General features: G+C 33.8%; 1 protein-coding gene across 1 annotated transcript; it reads left to right on the top strand.

Annotated features, from left to right (window-relative positions):
- The first annotated feature begins 3,497 nt into the window (after nucleotides 1–3,497).
- Nucleotides 3,498–22,715, top strand: LOC136036938 (NADH dehydrogenase [ubiquinone] 1 alpha subcomplex subunit 2-like). Its single transcript, XM_065719328.1, has 3 exons — nucleotides 3,498–3,644; nucleotides 16,943–17,049; nucleotides 22,558–22,715. Exons 1-3 carry the CDS (start codon nucleotides 3,547–3,549, stop codon nucleotides 22,647–22,649), a joined length of 297 nt encoding a protein of 98 aa, XP_065575400.1. The 5' UTR covers nucleotides 3,498–3,546; the 3' UTR covers nucleotides 22,650–22,715.
- Nucleotides 22,716–24,207: the final 1,492 nt, after the last annotated feature.

Raw genomic sequence — 24,207 nt, 5'->3', positions numbered from 1 at the left:
TTTTTGTGTCAGCTGCGAAAGTAGAGTGAAATTTACAGACGAGATATATAGAGAAAGTAAAGGATATTTACGTTTCTTAGAGCTGTCTTCATTTTGTCAAGTGTTACTTCTAAATCCACCTCCCTTATTTATCTTACAATAGAAGTTTCACATGAAGTTCCATTTTAACCCACCCTCCCCTGTGCATAAGCTACAGCTTGATCTGATTTGTTTGCCTATGCACTTGAAAAGATCTATTCATCTAGTCCCTTAAACGATGGTATATAAGCGGTTTGACTAGCCCATACCGGTCGTCTGTATAGTCGTTCACGAGTCCGGATTCTCTAATAAGTTTGGAAACTGCCCAATTCCGTATGTTTGACTCTGATATCCAGTTGTCAAACTCCCAGTGGCGGCAATTCATGTGAATCTGGAGGGGGGGATTTGTGTTTTTTTTTTCATCGAAACACAAAGCAAGGCATTTTCCAAAAAAAAAATCTAAAAAGGCATTTAACCTTGGGGAAGGTAAAACAATCTAGAATGAGAAGGAGATGGGAAATGCCCCCCCCCCAAAAAAAAATGAAAAACGATCATTGTAAAGCTATATATCAAAAGCCCCAATTTAAAACTATTCCTTGGAGTGAGGTAAGAGGCCTTGATGCATTTTGCTTGGTCCTGTTTTTAATATCGAATAAGGCCTTTTTGTAATATTCCAGATGTCAAATATACCCATTTGTATAATTTCATTAGAATACAGGGAGGGGAAGGGATAATTTTGCCGTTTTCTTAATAAAATAAAAAAAAGGTTTTTCGTAATAAAATACCAAATGATGTATTTTTCAAAATCTTGGGGAGGGAGAAAAAGCGTATAAGAAGGAGGGGAGATGGCAAAAGAATTTTGGAACATCTTAGGTGTCAAATAAGGTTGGTGAAAACTGATTAAACGGATGAATAGAACTTTTTTCCTTGAGAAGGTAAGTTGTAGATCTAATTTTTGACAAAAAAAATTGTCACATACTGCCCTTTGAATCAATGGAGCTATTGTATGTCCAAATTATAAGTTTAATGCTGATTTGTTGGGTAAAAACACCATATTTAATTATGTTTTATGTTTCAGAACTAAAATAAACGTCGTAATTAATGAGTTTGACGCACCTACTATATATTACAACAAATTAGCTTAAGTGGAGTCCAATATAGATTCAGGACTCTAACCTAACGGAATGTTGGAAAGTCCAGTCCTACTTGTAACCATTAAAAATGTTTTTGCATCGACAATATGTTTTATAATCCACTGAGCGTCAAAATAAATTCATAACGTAAACTTTTTATGGATAAAACTCAATTAATAAATCGGACTAAAAAACTCTGTAATCAGTTCTTTTAGTTATTTTTCTGATCAGTGGTGTCAATTGAAGAAAATTGCAATTGGGAGGAAAAATTGATCAGGAAATTCGCAAGTTAACCCAATAGTTATTAGTGGGGATCACACTAGACAATGTATTTCCTCCCATTAAAAAAAAAGCAAAATCAAAAAAATAGAACTTATTGATTTAGCCTTTTAAAACAACCTTTCAAATTCAAATTCACTCTATTTTGCCTTAATATTCTTGCAAATTACAAAAATAACAGCGGAGGTCAAAAACGATTTAAAACACCTGCAAAATTGTATTATTCACACACGGTTTATTTGCAATAATTTTCCAAGTCACCATTATAATCATTTATGAAGTACGGACCAAATGACTTCTGGTTCTGCTCGGATGAGTGGATCGGCGGTTGTTCCAGCTTTGCATCGTTTTTTGTTCTCTCTCTGAGCCTAGTGGAATGTTGAGTTTGGCGTGTCTCAAAACCCAGAAGAAGATCACGGTGTGTTTCCGAGTCAAGGATTTTTTTCGACCGAAATCCACAACCAATTTATGCCTTCTCTCTTTAAGTCCCAACTTTGAGACTCGTCTTGTAGTCAGCAAAACCACTTCCCAATATTACTTTGCATGCCCTTTTTTGCAATCTTTCTATATTGTCGCTTTGGTCAATGGCCAGTGAGCTGTGCCACACTGGGCAAGCATATTCTGTGAGCGGTCTAATGTAAGATTTGTAGCATACAACCATGATCTGAGTTGTCATCCCGAAATGGCGAAGGTAGGCGAAAGATATTAAGAGGTAGGTGGTTTTAGAGAGGTAATTGACGATACGTGGGCATTCCATTTGAGGTCGGAGTCCAGGTAGACACCTAGAATCTTCACCGATTTTACCGCTTTTGATCCATTGCGTGGCGGGTCTGGAACTGGCCGATTAAGGAAGTTAATCCTGAACAAGACAGTTTTCTCCTGGCTGAGTGTGAGCTTTACTTGGTTTGCTTCTTCTTCGATCTTTTGCATTGCTGTAAGGAATGGATCTGGCTGTATGTTCTTGGAGAGTAGTCTGGGGAGGTGAGTGGAGAGGTCATCTACGAATTTTTAGCTTTCAGTGATTTCGCGCAGAAGCTTGTTGATTACTACGTGGGAAGCTAAAGGGCTGGAAGCCTTTAGCAAGGCCTTCGCCTTTTCATGTTAGGGTAAGGGTCTGGGATGCTGCAAAAGCGTCAGTAATGATGACAATTAAAAATAACTGTAACATGTAAGTGAGAAATAAAATGGTATCTTCCATTTTTGTTTCTTTTTTACATCTGTCCTAGCTTAGAAAAGAATAAACTACTCAGAAGTACCACTGCTAGAATCAACCTGTCCAATGCTAGTCTATATATTTAGTTTCTATGCCCAATAAAGCCCTTTTTGTGCAGAAACCAGGCTATACTGCACAGAACAAAACAAACTGGCCTATAATTTTCAATATAGGCCTAGCCATCTAAATTGGCTTACTAATCTTATCATCAATCCCAATGTCTTCTGAGGCTTAATTCCACTTATTTCCTTACAAGCAACCTACTCTTATGCTCTAGCTTTAAAATATAGTTCTCTTAATTTATAACTGATAATATCAATTTTTCAAAATAATATTAATTTTGATCTTACCCAGCCTATTAATTTGACATGATTTACTCATCAAAATTATCGGAGAAGTTTAGATTCATTAACTTATATAATATTTCAAAAAATTGGATAGGTTTTAACCAAAACTCGCAAATAGCTAGGATATATATCCGGCATGTCATATATGCGGAATAATCGTGTTTGTATGTGAGTGATAGTATATTTGGGGACCCAGGTTAAGGTAATAAAAAAATGTTAATGTTGGTATTAACACTACTGAAAACACATTACAGCTCAGAGCTATGCATACACAGTATCTTCCCCGATTGAGGTTGTCCGCCTTTATTTGGCCCCAACAGGATCACCAAGAAGCATTGACCATGACCAATATAGCCAGCTAAAAATAATCGATTAAGCAGAAACATATTTAAAATCTTGCAGAAATTACATAGACCGATGCGACAGGCCTACTTAGCTAAGGTGACAATTCAGTAAAGTGAGCCTCTGGTAAGCATCCTATTTGGACTTGTCTTCATTCAATTTTCTTCATCGGCAACATTGACGATCCAAAGAAAATTTTCAAATATTCTTAGACATGACTGCCGTTGCTAGAAAAATTTCAGCTTTTCAACCTTTCGTTAAGGAAGTTAGAATACATCTCTGTCAAAAATCAGAAGCAAGCAAAGGTGTAAGGTCTGTTATTTGTAAATAACAATTTTTTTTATTGTAGGCATTGGGAATACTAATAAAATGTTAAGAAATTGATCAGGGCATCAGCCAAACAGTTCAAAAACATCTTCCCAGGGCATAATTTATGTTCTAAGTTTGGTATGATAATTATAATTTGTCTAGCTCTAAGCTGAGGTGTAATTTAGAAAGTTTAAATGCCAGTCAATTAGATAGGCTACAGCTTATAGCCTGTATTGTATATTTCCCATGCATTTATTGATTCTTGATTTTGTTGCCATCTATTCAATTTATGGGTTAGCTGGTTTTGACAAGGTTTGTGCTAACTCAGGTAGGCCTATATGAACTTCATCTAAAATAAGAGAAAAGGCATCATTTATGAGGGTTTGTAAAGGGCTAAAAATTAAATTTGCAATGGAAATGAATTTCATATTTGGATTCAGGATGAAATGTCTGATTACAGTGTCTAGTTTCTTTTGGCTATCTGAATATTCTGTTAATAAATACATATATCCAGATTAAGAGTTGGGTAAAAGACCTCTTTCTGGGAAAGATTACTTTTCTTTGGCATTCCAGGAAAATATTATAAGAAAAAAGGGTCAATGTTGGTATTACCTGAACAATTGTTTTGGGCCATGGAGTTATTGTTAATAAATACATTTTGACTTTTTGAACATCTTCTCTCTCTTTCAAAACTACTGCAAATTCACTGTTATGGAGTTATTATATATTTGTACATTAGGGGGGGGGGAAATCATAGCATATATTAAATGCAGCAATAGTTAGTTATGTATTTAATATATGCTATGCTTTACCCCCCCCCCCCTAATGTGCAAATAGGCTATATAGCCCAAATTTGTTTCTAAACTATTACAGATTTGGGATTGAAAAGAAAAACTACATTTAATATTTATGATTTATAGAATAGATATCAAGTAATTAGAGTTACATTTTTAGAAACAGAGGTGTAAATATATAAGCAGTCCACTAAACAAAGAGACATGTTAAGAAAACAATTTTTAATTCATAATATGCAAAATAATCCTAGTTAACATAATTTCCAGTGGGAGAATCTTTATCATCTCTTTTTTCATTGTATTTCTAGTTTTTCAATGACACTTTTCAATATTTATGTCCATTCCTGAAGTTTTGAAAATCATTTATAAAGCAAACACCCAGGAGCCATCTAAATTATCTAATCTAACTTGATGTATTGATATTTGCCTATTAATATATTTTTGGTCAGGCAGTGATGGTGTTTAACTTCCATATATAGATTGTTTGAAAATGGATAAATGCAGTCAAGTCCTTTTTTATTTTCCCTAATTTTGTTTTAAAAATTGTACAACATTAAAAGAAATGATTATATGCAATCTGGGCATAGCATTTGATGTGTTATTAAAGTTTGAGGAGCATACAAGGATTGCCTTGGGTAGAGCACAGTTTACATTGTCTAGAATTAAAAGACTATTTTTGAAGTTTAATATGAAATTTTTAAACTGTACAAGTCAAAGGTCTCCCCTATCCTTGAATATTGTTCTCCAGTATGTTATGCTATAAATAAAAATGATAGGAAGAAAATTGAATCAGTACAAAGATCCAGTACAAAGCTAATTCCCTACCTGAGGCATTTGTTATATTCAAAACATTTAGAGGTGTTAGGATTGCCAAGTCTTGACTTCTGTTGGAAGCCCTCTGATCTTCTCAGTTTTCATAGTATTGTAAATGGCATTGCAAATTTGGATTCAGAAAATTTCTTTCAAAGAAGATATTATACATCAACCAAGCAAAACACATTGAAATCTCACCCCCCCCCCTGCCCCAAAATCCAAAATGGGTAAGATGTCTTTTGTACATAGATCTATAAAACTTTAGAACTCATTAACTGATAGTTGTGTCACTGCCTTTATTGTCCCTAGTTTTAAGACTGAGTTAGTAAACACCTCTTTTTACAGTGATGTATATTGTCAACCATAAGTCTACCATTGATTTTTGTTAAATATTCCAGTGGTTGCCACTTTTGATTTTCATTTTGTATGTTATGCTTACAAGCTATTGGATGAATAAATAAACAGTTCTCCTGCTGGAAAATATGTTAACTAGGATTATTTTGCATATTATGAAGTAACAATTGTTTTCTTAACATGTCTCCTTATGTAGTGGACTGCACAAAACATATACACATTTACACAAAAACAGAAGAAAATCAGCTTTCTGTTAAAGAGATGTCCAAGAACCAACCATTTTTTTTTGTTAGTTTCTTCTTTACTTTAGAAACAAATTTGGGCTATAGATTTGCATATTGGGGTTGAGGGGTAAAATATAGTGGGTTTGCATGCAAAGTTTGTTAGGTACAATTATTCTGCATATTATGAAGTAAGAATTGTTTACTGACTTCAAACTATCCAAACACTTACCCCCCCCTCCTGTGCAAATATATTGCCCAATTTATATATTTCCCATATGTTCTGTCAATTGTCTTTTGCTAAGGTGAAAGAAACCCATTTGTTCTTGAGTTTCGCATAGCATAAACTTGAGTGAATGGCACATAATACACAAGTGCCAAAATTCTCTCCCCCTATGGAAATTAAAAAAACAAAAATCAAATCAAATTTTCAAATTTGGAAAGCCTTATTTTCCGGGGATAGTTTCAGGGGGATATTTTCTGGGGGGGGGGGCAAACATCTGGAAACCAACACAATACATAGTAAAAACATATATAAGCTTAAATTAACAAATTGTTATTAATTTTTATGCATGAAGGATATATAAACTGATACCAAAGTATATTTTCTTTGAAGCAATGCATGCAGTTTTATTTACCCCTTGATTGGCTTAGAAATGGTTCACAGATTGCCATATTATATAATATCCATCCACTCTTTTGGGTAAAAATACTTCTAAGAAATTTATTTTTTTAAATTTCATTGGGATTTGCATTTTAAAGTCTGTTTTTCTTTGGTTTGCCTTGGATGCTTGTTCTAAGACACTGAAAACCCAAAACAAACAGGAAATGTTCTGTAAATGAAGAGGCTGCCCCCATTTTCAGAAACCTTGCTCTTTATGCTAAAGTTTTTAAGCACATTTAAAAAGGCTTCCTATTCTAATTAAACAGCCCTTGTGTTTTAGTAACCGTTGTTAAAAATTGAGGTAAGAGTCAAATTTTAGCATAAAGATCAAGGTATTTTAAGGGTTGCAATCCCTTCACTGACAGAAAAATTTCTGTTTGCTTTGAGTTTTAATGTGGCTCCTTTCTATTAAAAAAACTTGATTTTTTTTATCTAATTTCTGATCATTTTGAAATAAGGCTCATCCTCTGAGGAAAATTTCACTTTTGTTTACAGGAAACTCCTCCATTGAAATTTACTCCCACATAAAATATACCCATCCCCCTCTGCAAAATTCTGTCCAGACAGTTCTATTCTTGCTGAGAATTTTGTACAATTTCTTGTAGATGATGCCTGAAAAATTCACCTTAGCATACTTTCATTAAAAAAAAACATTGATTTTTAATTGTTTTCTTGATCACTCCATAACCACCCCCCCTCCATGGAAATCTTCTAAAAAAATCAAAAAATGCTGAAAATACCCTGGATAATTCCCTTTAGCATCTTCAAATGCAGAATTGAGTCAGCAAAAAGAAAGTAAGATAATTAAAAATAAATTTGTATAGGAATTCGGTTAAATTCTCCCAGTGTCAAATTTTCCCTGAAAAGTTCATCCCCTAGAAATTTTTCTCTCCACAGAAATTCTTCCTATGTAAGACCCCAAGCACAAAATTCCCCCTCCCCCAGAAAAATGTCTGTATGAGTCCAAATAGCAAACACTGTATGTAAACAATTGGTAAATTGCTTAACTTACAGCCATCTTCCCATGGAGAGTGGGGGAGGGGGTATATTATCCCTAATGACATTGGGTACTTATATATTATAGCTACCCCAACCAAGTAGTGATGTTAGGTGAGATATACCAAAATATGATGAAAATATAATACTTTATTAACAAAACTATGGAAACTACTAAAGAAAATTATGTAAAGCAATAGAATTTTACTGTCAGCAAACTCTTTGTTAATATGCAAAGTGACTTTTTTCCTATATGGCCTTGTTTTACACTTCCAAAAAGAATATATATTGAAAGAGTCATATTGTCATATTCATAAAGTCATGTTGTGTCTATTGATACACTGTTTGCTTTTGGGAAACACCCCCTTATCCTAGAAAAGTCTAATTGCCCCTTCTTTTGTTCTTGGCGAATCCCAAATCTTCATTTTAACATTCATGGCCAGACACTATTTGCCATCACAACATATCACAACCTAAATAAATTTCATTCGAGGTCAGAGAAACCAGTTCTACTCAGATAAAGAACTTAAATGGGATTACTATTATACATAGTTATTGGATCTTTCAATTATGCTGAATAGTATGAATTATTTCAAAATTTTGATCAGACAACTTTGGGGAGAAAAGGGTAGTGGAGGGGTGTTACTTACCCTTCAATGTTTTTGGTTACTTAGAAATGGCACTGGACCTTTTAATTTCCGTTTGAATGTACCCTTTTCCTATCTTCTCGGACCATTATTTTGATGTGATCACCCCTGAAATAACAAACAAATAAATACGCATCCATGATCTTTCTTCTGACAAAAATGCAAAATATATAGGAGGTTAAAACTTCTGCAATAGGGTTTTCTGACATGCTAAATCTGATAGTTTTTTAGGGTTCTTTTAGGTGATGTTTCTCCCTTATTTGGAAAATCAGGCCGATTTCTTAGGCCTGAAGCTTTTGTTGGGTAACAATAAACTTCATAAATTTTATGTATTTGGATTCAGCATAATATGCAAATTATTTTGATGTATCTATTGACATCAAATTCCATTTTCTAGAGTTTCAGTTACTATTGAGAAGAGTCGCTCCTTACTTAGAGCTCATTACCACCAAATTTTTTGATTATGTTTAATGAACATAAAGGGGGGTAGCTGGTATGTACGAAGGGGGGGGGGCTCCACCCCTCCCTCCGAAATTTCACGATTCTTTTATTTCCCATAATTTTCTGATGCTTCTCACAGAATTAGGGATTTGAAGGATTCTCCCCCCCCTGAAACGAATTCCTGCGTACGTGTTGGGGGGTAGTGGAATACTAGAAAAACATAAATAAGCAAAATAAATTATCATTGAAAATGAAGTTTGAAAGTATGTTTTCCTGTAGATTTTCCCAGGACAATTGTTCTAAGAAATTGAACTATGCCTGAAGAATATATAGTGCGGGGGATAACTAGCCGAAAACTAGGAGTAAATAAACAACTAAAATATAAGGAAATTCTTGTAATTTTTAAGAAAATTTGACATGGGTCTAATCTAAATAGGAAAATCTGAATGCCAAAGACGCGAGGTAAGATGCGCATATCTGTATGCAATGCATAGTAATAACATAGAGTTGCTGGCGTATCCTTCCTCTTCTTGATAATTCCCATCCAAACAACCTCTTGATGATTCCACATGTTCCCTAGAAGGGAAATTGGAAGTTTTTTTTTTTAGTTTTAGTTTTTTTTTTATTTATTATTTCTCTGCTTGAGAATTCACATATTGAATTGTAAGTAAAATTTTGGAAATAATTTGATTATTTAGTAAACAGTTTTGATTAACGGTAGTTTTGTTGAATTAGATCTTTATAATAGTTTTACTGAAGAAATTTGGGTAGACAGATATGGGTATCATTGTTCATGTCGAGGGAAGTTCTGCATGAGTTGGTCTTCTGTATGTCTGAAGCCATTGCGACCTCCATAATAGTGTTCTCTGATGTTTAAATATATTGTATGCGTTGGCTTAAATACAATTGAAAATTTTGTGTAGTAAAAGAGGAAAATTACCATTAAAAATCAGTGAAAACAAAGCTCCTGGTAGTAATTGTTACCAACCATCACCCAAGGCCCATGATACTCTTCTTGGCCTTTCCCCTTCTGTGCCAGGAGGAACATGAATACAATATTTATATAGTTCCAGTAATTATACTTTTGGAGATGTCCCCACAGCCCTCAGGGCAAAGGCTGTAAGTTAGCCAATTTGTTCATTGTTTACATATAGTAGATGTTATTGGGAAAGGGATGCATGTTTGATCTTTACTTTCCAGACAAGGAGTATTCATGTGAGGCTTTGAGAGAATATTGAGGCGAGGGTTGAACTAAATCAAAACAAGTTATGTGTACACAGGTTGTCAGGGCAGTAACTCATGAATGTCTGAGTATATTGATTTGGAACTTTCTGGAAATGATAAGGGAGATGATTAATTGATTGAAAATCTTAACTAAATAAACAAATTTTGCTTAGAATCCAAGATTTGAATTCTCAAGCAGAAAATAGAAAAAGTGGGAAGCTATCGACCAATTTACAAGTATAAATACAGATATTGAATTTTAATACCTTTTCTCAGCTAATCTGTCAGGTTGGGTGACAGCAGAGCAATTCCCAAAGTAGCCAGAAAAACCAAATGATAATTCCTTTGAACTGATTTTCAGTATTTTTTGAGCAGGTTGGCAAAACTATTTTTAGGGACTGACATTTCCTGAACTTAAATTAGAAAATTCTGCTCCTATTAATAGGATTCATACTTCCCAATGATGTGGGTCTCATCAAAACTGAATATTTCTTTATCAGGCCCAAATTGAAAGAAATTAAATGGTTTTTCCAAGATATCTGGAATATTTGGTGTTGGCTTTTAGTTTTCTCTTGTTTATTTAAATCTATTATCTTAGTTCTACAAGTTATACCAAGGCCGCCAAAATTAATTCTAAATTTTTTCACCACACAAACTACAAAAGTTTATAATAGACAAGATAAGGCAAGTTTTTTAGGTACCACATCCCCTTAATATGTGAATAAAACTGAAACACTGAAAGGATATATACATCAAAAAAGAATAATTGGTATTTCAAAAAGAGGTCCTTGTAGGTAAGTCAATAAACTAATAATTTTAATAGTAACCATATTGGTACATAGCTTACATGTTTATCTATTTATTGATATATACAATTCATTTCAATTTCTCTTTGGGAACAAGGTGTGAAGGTACCTATACATAATTTTGCTCAATTGGATCCCGTTTTTTACCCTAATTAAACAGAAAAACAAGTTTTTTAAATAAAAGTAAGGAGCGACATTTAAACTTAAAACGAACAGAAATTACTCCGTATATGAAAAGGGCTTTTCCTCCTCAATGCCCCGCTCTTTACGCTAATGTTTAACTCTTTCTCTTAACTCTACTTTTTAAAAAAGGAAAAAACTTTAGCGTAAAGAGCAGGGCATTGAGGTGGAAAAGCCCCTTTCATACACAGGAGTAATTTCTGTTCGTTTTAAGTTTTAATGTCGCTCCTTACTTTCATTTAAAAAACTTGTTTTTTTTTGTTTAATTTCTGGACGTTTTTGAATTAATGTATGTTTTGATCTTGGCTCTACGCACATAAATAATTAAAACGAAATTTGCATAATAATTTTTTTTTGGCTAAATGGCTTTTTCATAGTTTTAATCGGAAGATTTTGAGAAAAAAGGAGTGAGGGAGGAGGCTTAGTTGCCCTCCAATTTTTTATTACTTAAAAAGTCATTAACTTTAAATTTTTTACGAACGATAACTTACAAATTAACTTACGTCGCGAACTTCTGTATTCGTATATTTTTATTGGGTATATGAGGGGGCTCGCCCCTCGTCGATACCTCGCTCTTTACACTAAAGCTTAAATTTTGTCCCAATTCCTTAAGAATGGCCCCTGAATCACTAAGCCCGTAGAATAAGTAGTTGTAATTACTAAAAATACTTTAGCGTAAAGAGCGAGGTATTACGAGAAGGTAAACCCCTCATATGCGTTATAATGTCTGTTTGTTTTCAATTTTAATGCTGCTCGTCACTTTCAGTAGAAAAAACTTTTCATATTTATTTTTTCATTGTTTTTTTAAATAATGCTAGAAAATCCTGCGCCCCCTCCATTGAAAGTCTCTTCCCCCATGAGAAGTTCCTTCATGAAAAGATCCTCTTACGTAACCCCTCCCCTCAACTCTACCCCCCCCCCCAACTAAAAAAATCCCCCTGAAAACGTCTCTACACTTCCCAGTAACCATTACTATATGTAAACACAGGTCAAAGTTTGTAACTTGCAGCCCCTCCCAAGGGGACTGCGGGGGAGTAAGTCGTCCCAAAAGACATAGTTGTTACGTTTTTCGACTATGGTGAATAAAATGGCTATCTCAGAATTTTGATCTGGTGTTTTTGGGAAAAATGAGCGTGGGAGGGGGCCTAGGTGCCCTCCAATTTTTCCGGTCACTTAAAAAGGGCACTAGAACTTTTAATTTCCGTTAGAATGAGCCCTTTCGCGACATTCTAGGACCACTGAGTCGATACGATCATCCCTGGGAAAAAAAATAAACATGCATCTGTGATTTGTCTTCTGGGAAAAAATGCGAAATTCCACATTTTTGTAGATAGGGGCTTGAAACTTCTACAATAGGGTTCTCTGATACGCTGAATCTGATTGTGTGATTTTCATTAAGATCGTATGACTTTTAGGGGATGTTTCTCCCTATTTTCTAAAATAAGGCAAATTTTCTCAGGCTCGTAACTTTTGATGGGTATAACTGATCTTGATTAAATTTATATATTTAAAATCAGCATTAAAATGTATTTCTTTTGATGCAACTATTGGTATCAAAATTCCATTTTTTAGAGTTTCGGTTACTATTGAGCCAATATCTAGAATCAAATGTGGGTAGAAAATGAGCTATATCACATAGATGAGGGGGGGATGGAGTTAGGAACATTAAATACATTTAAATACCTTGATACCATTTTTTGTGTTCTTTCTTAATATAATAATTGCTTTTCTTGCAACTTCAATTTTAAACCCTTTTAGGATCCTTCAAAATGATAATTGTTTCTACATTTTTTTTTGTACATAATAATAGGTTAAAACATTTGTTTTGAACTTAATTTTTAATTAGGCCTATAAATCTATTTTGTAAAAGTTGTATAATTTACAGTACTTCCTTGCTAGCTAGTACACACTCAAAAATTTGTATTGCTAAGATCTGACAATAACTGGTTTTCACGGTGTTCATACTTGACAATTAGCTTTCGCTCAGAGGAAAACTACATTTTAGCTATATTTTAATTAAGTATTTAGTTGGTATTTTGTTTTGGTTATGTATTTAATGTAATGGAGTATGGGCAACCCCCTTCCATAATTCTTTGTTGTAACTTCCATAGTTTTGTTACTAAACTATTATATTTTCATCATATTTTGGTATATTTCATTATGATTAACCTAACTTCAATTCTTGATTGTGTACTAGCTAACAAGGAAGTACCTAATTTACAAACATGGATTTTTCGAGATTAAAGTTGAATATAAAAATTCAAAACAACTCTTCTATGTTTTTTCTTATTCTGTTATGCCACTTAAAAACTGCGATTTCACCTATATGTTGAAAAATATCAAAGCTGACAGATGAACCATGGCAGATGGAAAAACAGAGAAATTATTTTGAATTTTTGTATCCAACTTAATTGTGACAAATCAATGCTTTTGGATTATATAACTTTAACAAAATGGATTTTATAATGAAACAGAAAGTTCAAAACCAATATTTTAATACTTTTTGTACTGAAAAACCGTAGAAATAAATTATCATTTTCAAGGGTTCAGAAAAGGCTTAAAATTTAATTTGCAAGAAAAGCAATTAGTATATTCAGAAAGGACATAAAAAGTAGCATTATGTTATATATTCACTTAATTCTTATGTCAATTATATGAACTGCTCCATATTTACCCTTCAAATCGATAGAGCTATCCTTGAAAGTTTCATTTTCCTAATCCAACTGCTTTCCAATATTGTGAAAAGCTCCTAAACTAGAATTTTTTAAATGGTCCTCCCCCAACTTGAAAAACTTGCATAATTCTAGTTTAACAGCTCTAAGTATATCTCTGAAGTGCTAAGAGCTAGGGTAAAATTATCATTGGGGGGCTTATTGCTATCTTGGAAAACAGCTGAGTTAACTAAACGAAATTTTCAGGAATGAATTGGTTTCTAATGTGACAATTGCCCCCCCCCCCTTCTGAGCCCAGATATATTCTTTGTATTCATACGAACCTTTGAAAGAAAATGCTAAAATTAAAAATTTTCTAACTGCTTCTCATTATTATGTTATTTCTTAAAACAATTGATTTTAAAATACTTTTTTTAATTATTGTTTAGACAGGGGGACAGGGGAACTGGTTTAGTCAAATCTGTAACTGAAAACAGGGCATAAGTTTTCCTGATTCCTAGTGGCTTCAATTATTTTGTTTTTTAAAGTGTCTGAACTTCAGTGCAAATTGCAGAACTCTTGGCCTTGTGAGGCTAAACTACTAGAAAAAAGACTTATTGTTTAAAAAAGAAATCCCCAATATTTATCAATTTAACCAATGCTTGAATCATCGCTACATTCTTTCTTGTTTTTAAATTTAATCATTTGATTAAATATGCTATATTGAGGATATATTCATGAACTCTTGGAAGACTTGTATTTTTGTTTTCAGATATTTTTTTTTCTATTAGTTTTTGGGTTTTAATTTGTTCTTTGTCTTACATTGGTGAATTCTATGCTGACTGGAGATATTTTTCTATGATTTCGCTTGTATGTTTTTCTTCTATGTAATTTAAATATTTTTGTTGGAATAAGAATCCTCTGCAAATGTTCTGACAAGATGGCTGGAGAAAAGATGGCGGGTATGACAAGATGGCGGGTATGAAAAGCTGGAGCTTTTCTGGTGTTGTTACACAATTTAGGGTGTCCACTTTGTCTTCTGTCTCTCAGAAGGATACTGTGCTTGTGCTGTCTTTCATAAAACAAATTTCATAATAATTTCATAATTCGTAATTTCATAAAACAAATTGGCCTGCGGAAATCGTATGACATAGCTCCTCCATTTTTTGGAATTATTGGTTCCCTTGCTAGGCAAATGAATTTTTCACCAGGTAGTCATTCATTAGTATCCAACAATAGCAGTTAAAGCTTTTTAGATGTTTTGCTAGTCATGGGTATTGATGAGTGACCTGCCTTTGGTGTTAGGATTTTGGTTTTAATTTCTCTAATTTTGATTTTTATTGAATTTTATATTTCTTCTAATTTCGGCTTTTATTGTTTTTTTATTGGTTTGTGTTTCATATTGACTCTGCCTTGTTTGGTTTTCTTTGTCTTTCCACATCTTTTTTTTGCATTTTCATGATTTTTTCCTGTTTGCGCTGAAGAAGGGAGTTGTCCTCCCAAAATATTTGCTTTATTTTCAGTATCTTCTTTGGCCTTAAAAAAAAACTCCATTTTTATCATTTTTTAAGGATTGTTTAAAATAAACTTTTCTAGCCATATTATTAATCATGGGTTTTCTTCCCATTGCAGCATAAAATTTGCAGGTTGGCCTAACTTATTTTAGATGGGTTATCTTAATTTAAAAGAGTTGCTCTCCATTTTTTGAGCTATATAAACGCTATTGATAATCTAATTTTGGTAACCTTGTTTCTAGTCTATTTAAAAATAATATATTTTTACTCTTATTTTATAAAAATGTTCCGGGGCCTGATATGCCACAAGTTCTTCACCTAGTTTATCTAGTAGGTGTTTTGTAACTGTTGAACCTTTGCTTGTAGGAATCAGCAGATGGCTTTGGTGTGATAAGACTAAGGGAGATGGCTTCAGTTGAACGTGTGGTGCCAGACAAAACTGTTCTTAAGCATTTTTTGGCTGCTATAATTCAAAAGGGGCAATGTTACAAGATATAAATTTCACAGAAGAGGGGAAAAAGTGAAAAAAAATATTTTGGATTTTATTAACTGTGATTAGCAAGCTTTGTTTTTCATGGGCATTGTTATTTTGAGTATCACATAAGAAGAAGAAGATCAAATTTCCACTAAAAATTATTTTCACATTCCTGGCAATTAATTATCTTAGTGAAAGAGGGGATATAACACATTTTAGAAAAATCAGACATGGCTAAGTATATTATGTATCAAACACAATTTAGGAAAACCGATCAGAGTGATTGATGGATTGTTCTAAGTTGAAGCATGGTAGTCTGTGTATCTCAGTTTGACAAAAGAATAACGTAACACGTTTTGAATTTCCGAGCCGTCTTGTTTAAATATTATTTCTTTGGGTACACAAGAACAAGATGTGCGCTTACGCGTTCGTTTTGTTACCTTGACAAAAGGTAGCACACCATAAGCAAGCTCCTCATAGGGTGTAGGGATTTGTTTGTAAAATACAGCCATTGACATCAGATCAAACCTTCCCAAACCTACCCTATTTGCCATACTTTAGATCCTTCGAACAAGTGTTGAGACAATTTGGGGAATCCCAGTAAATGGCTGAGAGGATTAATCAGCAGTTAGTCTGAAAGAGAGAGCTTCTAAAGACAGTTGTTTCTAAGAGAAAAGATTCTAAATGCCCTTAGTTTAACTTTTTTTTTAAATTGTAAATCTTTTTGTTCTAGATTTAAAATAGGATTGAACAACTTCCAACTTTTGACGCATCCAATTATTACAATTTTCTGTTTAAATTTTCAGTTGCTAGTAAGGAAAATCTTTACTAACCTTTGAGGCTCCTCCTTTCCATTTCTGTATGTGTTTTTCTTCACGCATTTGTCCTTTTGAACCAGTGCAAGGACAATATGAGAAATTGTAAAAGAAAAAAGGACAAAAAAATAAAAAAAAATAAAAAAGAACAATCAAAAAAAGAAAGAAAAAACATAAAAAAAGAAAGAAAAAAAGAACGTACATATTCCCCCCAAAAAAAACACCTTATCCCCCACCCCTAAAGGCATGACCTCTGTCAAGAATAGTAGACATGCTTTTGGGCAACACATACACATAAAATCAAGTCTACATACAGGAGAAAGATGTTCATACCCTTCCTTAAGAAGCACAGGAATTTGCTGTCTTAAACGGAATCTCTGAGGCTTTTTATTTTAGAAAAATGCTCTGGTACATCCTTAAAATGTTATTTGATTGTACCTTTCTATATAATTATTAGTGCACGTAACTACTCCCCTTTTTTTGGGGAGGGGTCTATCAAAGGATGTTGAAATAGATTCAAGAACCAAATCAAAATCTTTAGGTCCAAACTTCTTAAATTTCTTTTGGGAGAGAGTGCAATCTTTCTCCCCCTCCCCCCCATGTACAATTGTGTATTTAATGTCCATTGTAATTGACACTTAGTAAAGGACTAGTTTTCTCCTGTGTTTTGATTTTTCATTTTTTTAATTATTGTCTTTATTTTTAGGGACTTTGTGGAGAAGTATTATGTAGACTTGAAGAAAGCTAACCCCAATTTCCCAATCTTGATTCGAGAATGTAGTGGGGTTTTACCTAAATTGTACGCTCGCTATGGTAAGACCATATCATTATTTTATAGAGCTTGAAATGAGAACTAGACCTCCGTTGCCTGTGCAACGGGAAGTGTTGCAGCAACTGTTCCTTAGGGCACAGTTGCGGAGCAACACGTGCAACTGTGCCCTACGGGACACAGTTGCTATTTCCGGGAAATCTGAAAGAGATACGGAAATAACGTCTTATAGTTTTCTGCTTAACTTTTGATGGTCTAAACTAGGAAAATATAAAACAAACCAAATTCACCAAAAAATTTAAATTGCCCCGAGGGCATGACAAAACTTCCAAATAGAAAAACCCAAAGAAGGAATTTTATTTCGGAGAAACTATTGTAAGCTCCAGTTGTTAGGAGATCGAGACCTGTCGAACCGCGTTGGAAAAAAAATTCTAGCTGGTCCAGAACAGAAGTTACCTCTAGAACGTCGAAACTTCGGAAATTATTTCTTAGAGAACGAAGCAACTTGGTATATAGAACACTTCACTTCTTCTTGCATACTTTTCATAGCACTACTCGATAAAAATATAAGAAACATCAAAATCGAAAATTTGAGAAAATTCCAAAAAAAATCGGAACGAGATGGACTTTTCCGGAATTATTTCCGGGAAATCTGTAAGAGCTACGGAATTTTGTGCTCCGGTTCTCGAAGAGACAAATGAAAGTTCTACATGAGTTCAGCATAACTGTATTTCTAACAAGTTTATTTCCGAAGCTAGGGTCGTCTTAACTTGACGCCAAACATCGAACGCACAGTTTCTAAGAAAAAAACGGTTTTATTCTTTTTTATGGAAAACTGTTAGAAATTTTAGGAACTTCTCTGGAACTTTTTTACTCTGTTTCACGTTTCCCTTCCCTCTGAAAAATCTCAAATTTTTAACTCTTACCACTTCGGCGCTACAGGTCGCTGATCACGGTGAAAAAAAAAAAAAAAAACTACGAAAGCAGTAGTGTTGCTCCGCAACACAATGAGTACACAAGTCCATTATTTGGATACAGTCCGGACACAAGTCTAGAACTAGATTGAACCAAAATCCATATTTGTGCAATGCTACAGAAATTTTCCTTGGGAATCTTTCAAAGTGGAATCAATAGTTTAAAACAAATTGAGCTTAAAGTAAACAAGTGTGAAACAATTTGTCACTTTGTGATATGCTAAATTTGGCCCAAATAGTCGACAAATTAAAGATGTTAGCCAATTGTGGTCCAAATTCATACAGTGGCCAACCACTTAGTAACATTTACAACACTTATATCCAAATTCACGCATTTAATTTTTGATAGCTTCTCTGTGTAAAAAAAAAGAATTATTATTGTTGTTTGTTTTTATTTGTTGTATTTTAACATAGTAGTACTATAAACGTTTCAAAATATTTACATTTTCGAAAAATAGGAAAAATAGCGTTGTCTCCTTTTTAAGGTCAGAAAAAAAATGTAGAAATTAAAAAAAAAACATTCTGGTTAGAGTGACAATTCAAAATATTGGCTGTTTCCATTCAGATTTTGATTTTGGCTGAATGTATTATATCTAGGTTGAATGAGGAGTGAGCAAGCTATTTTTACTATAGTCAAAAGACGACATTTATGTCAACATTCAACATGGATTAATGAAATTGTTCTTCTGCTAACAAAAATTGGAAAACAGTATACGAATTCTGTATTCAAAACAGGACATCTGTTCCTGTCGGACCTGTTACTGTTTCTTTTCTGTTTTTCGTTAACCTGTTTTTTTCCGTTTTTTTTACCTGTTTTCTGGTTTTTTGTTTTGTTTTACTAAGTGCTTGCGTTTACGCTATTGTTAAAGCTTGCTAACTCAGGGGGATTGAAAGGTCTTCATGCGTCGGTCATCCTTCACCTTTGTGTAACTAATGCCTCCAAGATCTGGGGAGAAATTGATGTAGAGCAAGTTGTAGCATGCGAATGAAGATGCAGATGATGCAGATGAAGATGATCTCCTTGATGTCACAAACGAGGACATTGCTGATACCGCGTCTGATATGGATCACCCTCACAAGTTGGATGAAGAAAGTGCATGTGATGAGTGGGCTGAAACTACATCTGATCTGGAGGCAGCACAAGAGACATTGTTTTTACTTTATTTTATTTAGCTTGCTCTTGTAACTAATGTTTTTTCATCTAAAAAGAAGCTCTTGTCTAGCTACAAGACCTCCTCAAGAGATTTAGAACCTGTAGCTCAATTTTAACTTTAAAGCTGGTCCAAAACAGAGCCAGAAGCTTGCAGTACTGTTATCTTAAATCTTAGAACAAAATCAGTAAGGTTGGGCAGTTTGCAAAGAGCTGGAAATGGCTTTACAGTACAAGTCAGTAAAATAAGTGGTTCTAATGATTTATCAGTGTCTGTATTCCACGAATTTTAGACAACATGGATGCATGAGTAGCTGCAACGTAGTAAAGAGGAAATCTCGGCCTATAGTAACCGAAAAAAAAGTGTGTTTTTAGAAAAAAACATTCTATGTAAACAATTTCTTGATGCTGATTTAGCAATGTCAATTATTACCTCCATCAAACTTCAATGTACATAGTCCCCACTCCAAAAACCAACGAAATTCGTATTTTAGCATGGATAGCGCAACCAATTCAATGTGCAAGGAACAACTGATGGAACATTCAAAACAAGAGTATTTTTAAGTGACAAGTCCATAGTTTGAAATTTAGTTTGTTTTCCGTTTTATTCAAAGTTGTTGTGCTTTTGTATCAAACAATTCGTGGTAACGAACTGTAAGTAAGGAGCGATGCGGCTCAATAGTAACCGAAACTCTAAAAAAATGGAATTTTGATATTAATAGAAATATCAAAAGAATCGGCTTATTATTTTTATTCCAAATATGTAAGATTCATTAAGTTTAGGGTTACGTATCAAAATCGATGAGCCTAAGAAAATTTGTCTTGTTTTTGAAAAAAAGGAGGAGGACACCCCCTAAAAGTCAGGAAATCTTAATGAAAATCACACCATCATATTCAGTGTATCCGAGAATTCTGATTTAGAAGTTTCAAAGTTCCCTCTGCAGAAGTATAAAATTGTGTATTTTCTGCAAGAAGAAAGATCACTTTATTTATTTGTTTTTTTTTTTGTTTTTTTTTCCAGGAGTGATTTATTTTATTTAAGAATTAACGATGCTTCTTGACAACTAAGGTAGTGCATTCCTGCAGCGTGATTCGATCTCTTGGTCCCGTATTACCAAGCTAAGGTCAAATCCACTGCGCCACCACGGGACACAAAATTACATCGACCGGGAATCTAATCCAGGAGTGATCGCATCGAATAAATTAAAAGTTTTAGTGCCTTTTTTAAGTGACCAAAAAGATTGGATGGCAACTTGCCCCCTCCCACCCGTCTTTTTCTAAAAGTCAAATGATCAAAATTCTGAGATAGCAATTTTGTTCAGCATAGTTGAAAAGCCCAGTAACTGTGTCTTTGAAGATAGCACATACCCCACAACCCCTTGGGAAAGATTTGTAAGTCAAGAAATTTGTCTATTGTTTAAGCATAGCATTTCTTACTGGGAAGTATACATACAGTTTTGGGAAGAGGGGAGAATTTCGTGATTGGGGGATTTTCTACGGGGATAATTTTTATAGGGAGAGAAGTTCCCAGGGGTGAACTTTCCAAGGGAAATTTTACACTGGGGGACCTCGCTAAGATTCCTATACACAATTTTTTTTGTCTTTCTTTTCTTTGCCGAAATTATTTTAAATGTGGAGATGTTAAAGGGAAATGTCCGGGGTAATATAAAAATATTTACCAGGTTGGAATTGTCTATACTATCTATCCGTAAGTAGGGGGATTTTTCATGGGAGAGTTTTCCACAATATAAATTCTCCAAAGAGATTTTCTATAGAAGCACCTTTCTACTAGAAGGCGGAGGGTATTAATAGGAAGAATTTTCCATGGAGGAGGGATTTACGGTATTATTTTGAACACAATTAGAAATGAAAGTCTTTTTCAAATTGAACTGGGCTAAGAAAAATTTTCAGTCGGAATCGTCCACAAGAAATTTTCCAGGGGTAATTTTCAGCTAGAATGGAATTGTCTGGGGGGAATTTTCAGGGTGGTGTGAGGGGATGTGTATTTAATGTGGGAAGAATTTTACATGGAGAGGTTTCTGTGACGGTAAGGAATTTTCAATTGAGGGGGAAGCCGATTTCCTAGTGTTATTTAAAAAATTTTGTTTCGTTTTTCATCAGTTTTTTTTTTCTTTTTTTCTTTTTTTTTGGCAATGCACTATTTAAGATTAATTAATATTACTTTATACTTCCTATTAGAACATTTCAACACTCTGCACTGGGGACCGAGGTGTTCGAGAGGGGACAGCCCCCTCATAAAATTAATGAATAATTTTGGTTGTATACAGGGATGTTTTCACTTTGGGAAGATAGTTTCTGGTGGTGTATTTTTCAGAGGAAATTTTACACGGGGGGAGGGGTTTTTTGTCAAAATTGATATGCAAATTTCGTTTTAATTGCTCATATACGGTGGACCAAATTCGAACCTTTTATTATGTTATTGCCAATAATTCAAAAAAGTAATAGCATTTTTGAAAATCTTGCAGCATTTTTGAAAACATTCCTGCATATGTTCCATTTTTTTTCAGTGAAACTTCCCAAGAATATGGATATTATAATAAAATATAAAGGAGATTTTTGCAACAAGACTTGTCTTATCAGCGATAAATTGGCATGAATAAATTTTGTATGTGTTTCCTATTTTTTTTTGTACTACTTGAAATTATTGAGAGGTCTCGAAATTTTGAGAGTCAAAAGTTTCCAAAACAGCTTATGCTTCAAGTAGATGTTAGTAATATAATATTATTCCTGCGCTTTAAGAATGACGTTTCGTAAACCCTCTAATTTTCAAATTACACTGACATTGTAAAAGTAGAATATAACACACCTTGTGATGATACGCTGGATGAGGGCATAGCTCTTGATATGAGACTCTATGGTTCTATCCTGTCTGTCAGGAGGGGAACTTCGTCCCGTGGTGGTGCAGTGGGTTCAATCTCAGCTTTGTAATATGGGACCCAGATTTTGAACCCAGCTGTTGTAATATACCGTCTGACTGACCTAAGGACCTTAATTGCCGTCGTTAATCAAATACATACGAGGAATATAACAAATGAAATCTTATTCATGGAAATAACTTATATTTTTTTTTTGAATTAAACGTTGCTTCGGTGAAATCCATTATATATTAACATTTATTGTAAAAATAACCTTGAAACTTCGGCGTAAAAACATTCAAACAGTAAGTGTTCCGTTATTTTTTCGTTAAATAAGGTTGTTTAAGAAACTCACATTAGGATCAAAAGTACTAGTAAAATAAATCTTGCTCATGAACAATTTAGAATTAATGACAAAGCATTTATTAGTTCTTATGATAAACGATTTCATTGTGCAAAAGGGACTGTACATACATCTATATTTTTCGCTTAGAACGTCAGATATTGTTTGTGTCAAATCTTTCAAAAAATCAAAATTATTTTATGTTTCAGAGTATGGAAGAGAAGAAAATACCCCATTGTCCAACTTGAGTGCAGAACGTGTCCTAGAGACCTTAAATACAATGACTAGTCAAAGGAAGTAATGTATTAATGTATATTTTACATTTCAATATTATGTATGCTCTTAGAATAAAGATACTGTTTAAGAATGAGCATTTACTTTGATGCTAAGCGTTACACGAAAGTGCACGCAATGGAGGGGGAGGGATATCACCCCTGAGATTGAGTTGAAACAGTGACGCCAATCGACAAAAGGCAGGGGTGGGAGGTAATTTTTTTGTTATATAATGAAGAAGTTACAAACAACGTTTTTTTGAATGCAGGGGGGGGGATTTTATTCTCGATTTTGTAATGAAGAAGCAAAAAAGTAAGCTACTTTGCAAAATCTGGAGGGAAGGGTCGTATTTTTTGCCTCTGTATTATTTAATATAAATGCAAAAAGATTTTTTTTTTAATCTAGAGAGAAGGAGTAACTGTTCCTCCCCCTGCCATCTTAATTTTCGCCTCTCTTTTGAATTTCAAAACCTAGAAACAAGATCTTATCAAATAGGACTCTTAAGAGTTAGGACTTAAAGACGCCGCTTGCATATATGGGTCTCGGCGCTTTGAATTTTTATTGAAAATTAATTTTAAAAACCTTTCCACAAAACGAGTTTTTCAAAAAAAAAGTAGAGATTCCCATTAAACCAAAAATGAGCAAAAATGAAATCAAATTATCTACCAAGGGTAAAACTACCATAAATCAGCATCGATAAATAAATGAAACCCAAAACGAACAGGAATTACAATAAATAACCGATTCAAACTTAAAACGAGCAGAAATTAACATGGATAGGGCTCAAAACCCCTATGCTTTCCCAAGACCAGAATATAATTTTCACTTTACTGAAAAATACAAATAAATGTACAGTGTCAGTTTGACATACATATGCTGATATTTATTCCTTAAAATGTTAATAATATTTCTTTATTAAAGTTTTGAATCTGAAAATATTGAAAAAAACATTTTCCAGTAAAGTGCAAATGATAAAGTGCTTTATATGATTATCCGTTCCAAAAATATTATAGATACACCCATATCAGCAACCTGTATACACATAGTATGTTTTGATTTAGTTCAAGTTTCCCCTCACCGTTTCTTCAGATACTTTTTTTCAATATTCTCGGCCTTAGCACTCGCTACAGAAGTACTATTTCTAGTTATAGTAACTATAGTACTATTTCATAGTACTATTTCTAGTAGTAGTGATAAGACTTGTGTTAGCAGTAGAACCAGTAGTAGTTGTTGTAGTAGCGTGCAAATATTGCCTTTTTGGTCAGTTCATAATCTCCCTTATCATTTTATGAGAATTACAAATTAATATACTCAGTCATTCCTGAGTTATACCCTTTTGACAACCCATATACACATAACATGTTATGATTTAGTTCAACGCTCCCCTCAACATTCCCTGAAAGACTCATCTTAAATGCCCATCGTATTTTGAGAAAGTAATAGTCAAACATGCATACCTTTTCACAATAACATATACTACATGTTAACAACGAACAAAATGCATAACTTGCAGCCGTGAGGCCTTAGGGGGGGGGGGGTTGACATCCCCAAACGTATAATTACTGAACCTTTCAACAATGCTGACA

Source organism: Artemia franciscana, chromosome 16 (assembly GCF_032884065.1).
Source record: "Artemia franciscana chromosome 16, ASM3288406v1, whole genome shotgun sequence".
Lineage (NCBI taxonomy): Eukaryota > Metazoa > Arthropoda > Branchiopoda > Anostraca > Artemiidae > Artemia > Artemia franciscana.
The sequence above is the reverse complement of the archived record's forward strand: the minus strand, read 5'-3'. Positions and strand labels throughout refer to the sequence as shown.

Bases quoted from the DNA above. Each gene is read 5' to 3' on its own strand.
- LOC136036938 (XM_065719328.1), top strand. From the start codon at position 3,547: ATGACTGCCGTTGCTAGAAAAATTTCAGCTTTTCAACCTTTCGTTAAG. The intron at 3,645-16,942 runs GTCTGTTATTTG...CTTTATTTTTAG, and splicing joins GAAGCAAGCAAAGGTGTAAG to GGACTTTGTGGAGAAGTATT. The intron at 17,050-22,557 runs GTAAGACCATAT...TTTATGTTTCAG, and splicing joins TAAATTGTACGCTCGCTATG to AGTATGGAAGAGAAGAAAAT.